This window comes from Rattus norvegicus, chromosome 9, assembly GCF_021556685.1.
Source record: "Rattus norvegicus strain SHRSP/BbbUtx chromosome 9, alternate assembly SHRSP_T2T, whole genome shotgun sequence".
NCBI classification, from domain to species: Eukaryota; Metazoa; Chordata; class Mammalia; order Rodentia; family Muridae; genus Rattus; species Rattus norvegicus.
The window spans coordinates 91,066,609-91,075,981 of record NC_141542.1 but is presented as its reverse complement, the minus strand read 5'-3'; the positions used below and the strand labels follow the sequence as shown (position 1 = coordinate 91,075,981).

The following is a 9,373-nucleotide window of genomic DNA, read 5'->3' as shown; positions in this document are numbered from 1 at the left end:
TTCATTGCTGGTATCCTGTGTGTCTCAAGCTGAGGGAAAGACCGAGGTGTCCACATGCAAACTCAGCACATGGGCTGTAGAAGGAATATGTGAAGGGTATTCTTTTTCCCGGGTTGTTCTGGAGCTCTTGGGGCTTGAACCCAGGGTCTTTCCTGATAGGCTGTTCAGAGCTCTTCCTACGTAGTACCCTGAGTTATGGGACCCAGAATGGAGTCAGGAAACAGTGAGCAGATTCTCTGCTGTTGTTACCCATGGGGCAGCATAGAGAAGTCATTGAAAGATCAAACCTTGTTAAATCATTCATTCAACATTTATTGAGCGCCTACTGTGTGCCAGGCACCGTGCTAGGCGCAGAAATACAGAGATGCATAAGATACAGTCCATGCCCTTAAGGATTCACAGTCTAGAAGGGGAGACAAACATGTAAACAAGTAAAATACAGTGTGATAGGTGCCACGAGAGAAGCATTTACACGGTGCAGAGGTAGCCCGGAAGAGAGGGGTGGAGGGTGCCTTCCTGGGGGAGGGAGGGGCCTGGGAGAGGCTAATAGGGGCTTGCCAGGCAGAGGAGGCGGGAGGAGCGGGAAGGCATTCCAGCTGAAGAAACCGCGTGAGCGAAAGGCACAAAGGCATGAAACCGCAAGTGTCTTGGGGGCCGGGAAGGCTAACTAGTCTGGTGGTATTGCTAGAGTGAGTTCCAAAGGCTGGGGCTGGAGAGGGCAGCCGAAGTCAGATGAAAGGGGAAACTGAGGGCAGGGGCGTCTCAGAGGAACTACAGAGGGCATCGCGCAGCCCAGTGGAAGGCTCTGACACAGAAAGATGTGGCTCCTGGCTAACCCAAGGTGTGCCTGCTGAACGACCATAGTGCTCCCGCGGCCACAAAGGGTCCTTGACCTGAGACCAGAGGATCAGCAGATCTGGAGGGGGGTGAGCAGTGGGGTATACCCAGGCCTGAGGTCCTGGAAGCTGCCGCTCACAGGAGCTTCCTGCTCCTAGACCTCTGCTTTCTGCACACTGCCAGCCAGCAAGGGGCCCCGGGATCCTGTGGGAAATCACGTGGGAATGAAGGTTTTTGGCAAACTGCAAATGAGTACCAGGGCTGAAAGAAAGGTCAGCCTCTAATGACTTAGAGAGGAAAAGGGCCGAGGATAAAGCAAGAGAGGTTAAGTAAGACAGGAGGCAGGCAGGGATTCCCAAGACCAAGGGCCAAAAGGAGAAGCAGATCTCTGAGGCAGACCACAGTTCCCTCTCCCCTGGAGAGGCAGGCCCTATGACCCAGGGCAGGGGCAGAGGCCAGTGGCAGACCCAGAACAGATGTGCATGGTGTCCCAGCATCCTGACTCCCTGGCCTGAAGCAGAAGATTCCATGGCAATCAGGAACCTTTCTCTCTGGCCTTCAGGGCATCCACTGAGGCAGGGATTGGCCAGAGGCAGGCTTCCAGCCCTTGGGTGTTCTTAGGAATGGCTCTGCCTGGCAATGTCTTAGCAAGGTAGTTAGGGTGGAGTTTAGAGTCTCAGTCACCCAGAGTTTGGCTGCCCCTGTTGGTGACCACTTTCCCAGGCACCACACTTTAGATCATTTGGGGGGGGGTGACAATCCTGCATGGGGTAAGGTGGAAGACAGATTAGCCTGGTCTAGACTAGGCTCTGTTCTCCTGGGTTCTAGTGTGGCCTCTGGAGCAGGAGCCAACAGCAGCCTTCATGGTCTGGCTATTGGTCCACAAGTAGGGGAAGGGAGGCAGATCCTTGAAGGTGCAAAGTCTGGAGATGTTCCAGGCGCTTCCTTCCTTTTACCTTAAACACCATCTGTCCTTCGTGGGGTCTCTGAGCCTCCCACTGCTTCCTCCTCTAGGTCCCATTGCCCGGGCTCTGCCCTCTCTGGCCAGTCTGGAGGATTAGTGCTGCCTAGGGCACCAATGGTGGTGGTAGGATTAGTGATGAAGAGGATGGCGAGGTGTGGGTGGTGGGTGTGCTCTCCCTGCAGAAGGGAGAGCCTGAACTGGGGCTATTCACTTGCTCTTATGCATGTCCTTCAGCCGGCGCAGCTCCTCCAGGAGCTGGGCCCGGGAGCAGCCATCATCACTGGTGGGGCCAGGCCCGGGCCCCAGAGCCTCCTGTAGTGCCAGGCAGTGGGTTCTCAGGAATGGGTTGTAGGCGCGCTCCTCTCCCAGGGTGGATGGGCACTGGAGAGCAAGAGGCATGGAGAACGTCACCAGTACAGAGGGATGTCTGCCCTGGCCCTAAACTCCTGCAGTAAGAGGCCAGAGCTCTAGAAAGAGCTTGCAGGCCCGGGCTGGGCAGTGGTATGTACTGGCTGGATGAGGGCCAGGTTTCCCACCCCGACCCTCCCATCCCCCAGGCCTCACTGTGCTCTTGCGTTCCATCCGTTGCCTCTGTACCCACTGCATCTTCCTCTCACGAGCCACGTTCTCGGGCTCCACCACACCCGCAAAGCCCAGGTTCTCTTCTGCATATTCATGTCCTAGCGGAAACCACAGGGAGAGAGACGGATGGTGAGGTCACACAGCCTTCCCCAACACCGAAGATGATTTCTGGCCATGAGCATTGTTGCTTGGGGCTGGGGGAACAGAGGCAGTTTGGGCAGTGTTTGGGGCTCATGGGGACAGTCACTAACTTTGGAGCTTCGGAGGCCATGGTTAGCCCCTTAGCTCTGTCCAGCTTCATCTATGACCTGGCACCACCTAAGCCACAGTTCTGTCATTTAGCAAATGGAGAAGACAGTAACACATCAGAAAAAAATAAGAGAAAGAAAAAAAGAATTTGGATGGTTAGGGGAGGGGAGGTGGATTTGGGGAGATTTGGGGTGTGTGTGTGCGTGTGTGCGTGCGTGTGTGCGTGTGCGAGCATGTGAAGCCCATATGTCACTGTGGCTTCCCCAATGCATAGAACAGATTACACAAATGAACGTGCGTTCTGGATTAAATAAGATATCTGTGAATATTCTGTATCAAATTCAGGCCAATCAGTACATGTGGACCAGATTTACTGTTTTCTCAGATAAGCAAATGCTACTTTCTGTTTGGGACTTTGACTATAATTATCTGAACAATTAAATATCTCTCTAGGACTCTGGGTCCTCAGGGGTTACAAGAGGCCAGGGGTAATGGGACAGTGGCATGAGAGGCATGGGTCACACAGCCAGTATAGCGTTCCAGGAGGGAGGTCAGTGTCTGCTCCTCCCACTGCTCCTGGACCGGCTGTGTCACCTTTGGGCCATGAACTGAGTTTGTCAGTCCCTAGAAGAGCCAGAGCCCGGGAGGGCTCTGGCGCCAGGTAAAACATGGGGCAGGGAGGAGGAGGTGGGGCACCTCACCAGGCCACAGCAGGGTGTCATCGCCCAGGTCCAACACAGTGTCCAGTGAGCTCAGCATGGTCTCTGCTGTGCCTTCGAAGGTCCGTCCTGCATTGGGATCATGTGTCCAAGAAGGACACAGTATGGCATAAGGTATGCAAAGGTGGGGCTAAGAACCAGACCAGGCAGCTCTTCTACTCCCTCGTCATGGGAGCTCGACCTGATTACTCTCTCTCTGCCATGTGGAAAGCAAGGCTGCCGAGTCTGCAGGCTCCCATGGTCCAGACTTGGTGAGTAGCCATGCTCCTTGCTGCTCTCTAGGACTCGGCAATCTAGCACCGTAGTTCTCCCCACCCATGGTACTTGCTTCCCATGTCTCTTCTTCCCAGTCACCTTCTTAGGACAACAGGTCCCACTCAGTGGACATTAGTGCCCCGTGGGGTCTTTGCCTACAGCTTCCTCCCCTTAGGTCCTTCCACTCTGAGGATCTTGAGACATAAACAATCAGGGAACATGAGTGGAGGTGACTGCTACAGAGCCACTGAATGATGGAAAACACGCTTCCAAATGTGACACAGAACGTGGCTACTCTGGCCTTTGTCTCTTCCTCTTGTCCCTACTCCCCTCTCTTTTGCAGAAACTCACCACAGCCAGAGAGGAAGAGCAGGTCCCCTGAGAAGAGGCAGGAGGGACCCTTGTAGGGCTCCCCATCCAGCAGGTAGACCAGATGGCCTTGGGTGTGGCCAGGGGTAGCCAGGGCTCGAATCTGAAGTCGTCCCACGCTGACCACATCTTGATGACACAGGGGACTGGGGCACAGAACAACAGGGAAGAGAAGCATTCAGGCTTCTGTTGTGTTGGTCTCTGTCACCAAGCCAGGCTGGGTGCCTTATAGGAGGGGGACTTCTACAACAGGGAGAAGGCACAGGAGCCCAGGGGCTGAGATCACAGCCTTCCTCTTCTGACCATGGCTAGGTCATCTTGGGACAATCAGGGCCAGTCTTCTTATTCTTACATGGGTTCTGCTTATCTGTCTAATGGCTAGACAGGGTGTCACCAAAGATCCAACTGCCGACACCCCAGAGGACTAAAGGCAGGTAGCAGGTGATGCCCATTCATGTTTGGGTCAGGGACTTACTGGGTGAGGTAGGGGATACCATCCTGAGGGCTCCCATACACTCGACAGTCCCTGTGCCGCCGGCTGAGGTCACGGTTTCCTCCACTGTGGTCCCTGTGGGATGGCAGAGATGAGGACACAGGGACTTCAAAGGGCAACCATACCTGGACTTCCTCCTTCCCCTGGCTTTTGTTCAAGCCCGGCCTAAGTCACTCCCCAACTTGCTATGCTCCTGTGACCAAATCTAACTGACCCTTTTGGACTCTCACTCAGCTCCAGTTGTCGTCCTCAAATTCCCCCAAGTGGATCTGACCACGCCCCCTCTGTACCCTGATCCACCGCTAACTAGCTAGATGCTCATTCTGTGGGTGCCTACTTCCTGCCTGAGAATGGAATACCACAATGCTGCCCATCTCTGAGCCTTCAACCTGCTGATGGCCATAAGCAACCCAGCCCCTGTCCCCTCTGCTGGTGCCTGAGTGATTTTAGGAGGAAGGCAGGCCCTGCCCACCCTGATATCCCCCCAGGTGGTTCCCTCTGAGCCCAGGCCTGCCCAACCTATGAAGTAAAACTGCCAGTAACCATAGCCCCACCATTCCCAGCCTCTTACCAGTGCTTGTGGGTACAGAGAATGGCAACCAAGTTAACTCTTTCCTTTTCAATGGAAGCCTGGGGGAGAGAAGACATACCGAGGGTGGTGGTAGTATACAGAGGGAGAGATGCTCAAAGTCCAGCTAGCGCTGTGTGGAAAAGACGACTGGAGAGATGGAGAAAAGGCAGGAGATGGGCTAGGGAATGAGAAGCTGGCAAAGGAGTCTTGTAAGAGCAGAGATCCAGTAGTGGGGGTGGGGCAGGGAGGAGAGGGGACATCAGGTGTCGACACAGATTCACTCACATTGAGAAATAACTTCGGGTTCTATTCCTAGTACCACCTAACACACACGCATGCGCACATGCATGCACGCACAAACACACACACACAGACACACACACTTGTACACACATGGTGGGAGGGGGTATGAACATGAAGGGAAAGGCAGAGAGGGTCAGGTACTGACAGAGGTCAGAGAGGAAAGATTGCTAGTGAGATGGCTCAGCAGGTAGATTCCATCACCTGAATCCCCATAAAACTGGAGAGATAACCACAAGGCGTCCTCTGACTTCACATGCATGCCATGACACACACACCATACAAACATACATCATGCCCATATATATAATGGGGAAGCACTGGGGAGGAAGGGGCCTGATCAACAGATCAAGTTCTAGACCTGCTAAGGCTACTTCGTAAGACCCTGTCTGGGGTGGCGGGAGGGCAGAAGAGAAAACAAGCACTCCCCTAATAATAAATAAATATAAAAATAAGAATGAAAAAAGATTGTACATCAGGGCAGAAAAGAGGGCAAGAGGCAGACTGGAAAATGCCAGGACCCAAGTCCAAGTCCTAGGGCCCACCGGTCCCCTGGCTCTGTTCTTCTTTCCCCTGCATGCCTAGGACTCCCACTCTTCCCTGTGCTCTACGGGGGGTGGGTGCCGTTTCTATGTGAGAGATGGGTGCCCACCCATATGCAGCGCAGCCCATAGTCAGGGGAACCAGGACCAACCCCAAACTGGCAGGAGAAGCTGACAGTCCCCTGCAGTGACTCCCAGCACCCCTACTCCCACTCCCCTCACCTGCACAGCCCTCGGGTCTGAGGGGTCCACAGCCACTGCCAGCCCAGCCTGGGTGTCGATGATGAGGTAGCTGTAGTTGTCCGAGAGGACAGGGATGGGAAGCACCTTCACTCCTGGGAGAGGCAGACAGAGAGGCTGGGGTGGGGTGGGAGCCATGGAAAGGGTAAGGGGGAGAAGAAGGGGAGTGCAGGGGGGTGAGCGTAGGGAGCAAGGTGGGGTGCTGGCCAGGGGCAGCCAGAGCTTACCATTGAAGAGTCTGGGCTGAGTTTTGGAGTGGCCTTTGGGAAAGCGATTCCGAGCCCTCCGGAGCTGCTGTCGGTAGAAGAGGTACCCGAGCCAGGTCCGGGTGTACAGGCTGTACCTGCAGGGCAGACGGTGTGAGGTAGGCTAATCCTCGTCCATGTCTGTAGGCCTTACATCTCTAGGATCACTTTCCCCAGACACCCTTAGTCAAGCACCACCACCACCAGTTTTTTGTTTTGCTCGTTACTTAGATTCATGTAGCCCAGGCTACCCTCACACTCACCAGGTAGTCAAGGGTGACCAGGTTCTCCAACCCTGCAGGCTCTCTACCTCTCAACTGCTGAGACTGCAGGTGTGGGTTACCATACCTGCTTCCTACGGTGCCAGGGGTGGCTCCCATGGCTTCATGCTCACTAAGCAAACACTACCAAACGGGCTACATCTCAACCCTGGCAATTACATTTTTAGCCACTTCAGGTGCTGTTGCTGCTGCTGGTGGTGGTCCAGAGACCAACTCTGGAAGCCACTGAAATAGAAGAAGCAACAGTCTGAGACCCAAAGGCGGCAGACAGCAGGTTTGTGCAAACAAATAGAGAATTCTGTGGCTACTTAGCCAATAGAGGAGCAGCCAGAGGTGAGGCTGGAGGGCCTGACCCTTGCCCGACTGCCATCCCAGCTATATCTAGTTCAGGACGCCAGAGTTCTCCAAACAAAGCATGAGCCCTGTGAGGCCATCGAGGGCCCAGTTCAGAAGGGCCCCTCGGACTAAGCACTCAACACCACTTCCTCAGATTCCTAATGACCTGATTTTGAAAGTCTTTAAAAAAATTTATGAGACAGATCTTGTCATATAATAAATTTATATTCTGAAGGTGATTCCTGTCTCAAACAAACAAACAAACAAACAAACAAACAAACAAACAAGGGCTGGAGATGTAGCTTAGTGGTAGAACTCTTACCCAGTATGTACAAGTACTGGGTTCAGTGTTCAGCACCACAAACAAGAAAGACTGGCATTGTGCAATATAAAAACGAACGGAAAAATTCTTATTATTTACATTTTCATTTCTCCTTTCTTTCTTCCTTTCTTCCTTTCTTTCCTTCCTCCCTCCCTCCCTTTCTTCCTTCGAGTCAGGGCCTTATTTTGTATCCTGGTCTGAACTTCATTTGTAGATCGTCACTATGTAGCTGTGAACTAACTGGCTGGCCCTGGTCCTCCCACATCTGCCCCCCAAATGCTGTAATCGGAGCGTCACTGTGCGTGGCTTTACTTTTCTGTATTTAGAATGACATTAAATAGCAAATTGAAAACACAAGTGGAAGGAGTGATGGAAGAATGGAAACACTTTGGATTTTATTGCTTTCCCCGCTCCCCCTCATTCCCCAGAGCTTGGCTGTATGGCCCAAGGTGTCCTCGAACTTAAGACCCTCTTGCCTCTGTCTCAGTGCTGCGGTGCAAGTGTATACAACCAAGCTGGCCTAATTATATTTGTACCCTGAATAATACTTTTTCCTGTTGTTTGAACAAGTGGCTTTATTTTTTTTTTTTTTAAAGATTTATTTTATTTATATAAGTACACTGTAGCTGTCTTCAGATACACCAGAAGGGGGCATCAAATCTCTTTACAGATGGTTGTGAGCCACCATGTGGTTGCTGGGAATTGAACTCATGACCTCTGGAAGAGCAGTCGGGTGCTCTTAACCGCTGAGCCATCTCTCCAGCCCAAGTGGCTTTATTTTAACTAGTTAATTTAGTTACCTATTTATTTAGGTATCATTGTTTGCTTGGGACAGGTTCTTGCATAGCCCGGGCTATCCTCAAACTTGCTATGTTGCCAGTAACGACCTTGAATTCATGATCTTCCTGCCATCCACTCCCAAGTGCTGGGTCATGGTCTGTACTACCTCGCCTTGCATTACACTGGGCAGGATAGATTATGTATCTAGCCCTTTGAGGATGGGAAGGAACAGGCTTGGGCCCTTGCTGTGTGTGAGACAGGCTGGGACAGGCACAGTGTGAGTGGGCACTGAGTACCTGGGATCTCTATCAAACCAGACAGAAAACTGACAGCATCCTAGGCTTGGGAAACTGAGAGTGCATGGAGGGCAGACCCTACATCTCTCAGTATGTATAAAGGACAGACTCTCCCCAGCCCTTTAAAGAAATACTAGATGCTTCATTTGCAAAGTTTGGACAAACCCGGGGGCAGGTCCTGAGAGTTAGGCAGTGAGGGTTCAGCGGTAGCCTAGCCGACTTCTGCCCATGCCCTTCCCAGCCCTGACAATTCTGGCATGCCAAGAGAAGCTCTGACTTCTGCATTTTATGTCCATTTTAAAAAAAAAGATTTCTTCCTTCCGCCCTTCCTCCCTGCCTCCCTCCCTCCCTCCCTCCCTTCCTTCCTTCCCCTTCCTTCCTTCCTTCCTTCTTTCCTTCCTTCCTTTCATGTATAGCTGTCTTCAGACACACCAGAAGAGGCCATCAGATCCCATTACAAATGGTTGTGAGCCACCATGTGGTTTCTGGGAACTGAACTCAGGACCTCTGGAAGAGCAGCCAGTAATCTTTTTTTTTTTTTTTTTCTTTTTCTTTTTTTCGGAGCTGGGGACCGAACCCAGAGCCTTGCGCTTCCTAGGCAAGCGCTCTACCACTGAGCTAAATCCCCAACCCCGCAGCCAGTGCTCTTAACCACTGAGCCATCTCTCCAGTCCTGATGTCCATTTTTTTTTTTACAGGCACTATACTTTGGGTTTCTTTTGTAACTCAGCTTTAATCTTTTAGACTTTCACTTTCCCGGCCATATTCACTGATCTCTGGACTGGTCAGGTGCTGTGTGCACTGCACCAGAGAGTCATTACTCCTGAAGCAGATCGTCTAGAGATGCGATGATAAACTAGGGACCTGCTGAAAGCAGAGGACAGGAAGGACAGAGCTGCCGTATCAAATGCAGTAGACCAGGCAACCGAGACAGCTCAGCCAGGAAAGGTGCTTGAGGCCAAGCCTGACTACTGATCCCCGACAGTGGAAGG

General features: G+C 52.4%; 1 protein-coding gene across 2 annotated transcripts in view; it reads right to left on the bottom strand.

The window, feature by feature from the left end:
- Positions 1–291: 291 nt before the first annotated feature.
- The window catches only part of Pnkd (PNKD metallo-beta-lactamase domain containing), a 68,490-nt gene continuing 59,408 nt past the window's right edge, over positions 292–9,373 (bottom strand). For both annotated transcript variants that reach the window (NM_001134750.1, NM_001134751.1), the window contains 8 exon segments: positions 292–2,182; positions 2,366–2,481; positions 3,334–3,420; positions 3,958–4,121; positions 4,451–4,543; positions 5,040–5,098; positions 6,104–6,216; positions 6,349–6,464. In NM_001134750.1, coding sequence (NP_001128222.1) covers positions 2,009–2,182; positions 2,366–2,481; positions 3,334–3,420; positions 3,958–4,121; positions 4,451–4,543; positions 5,040–5,098; positions 6,104–6,216; positions 6,349–6,464 — 922 coding nt within the window. In that variant the 3' untranslated portion in view covers positions 292–2,008.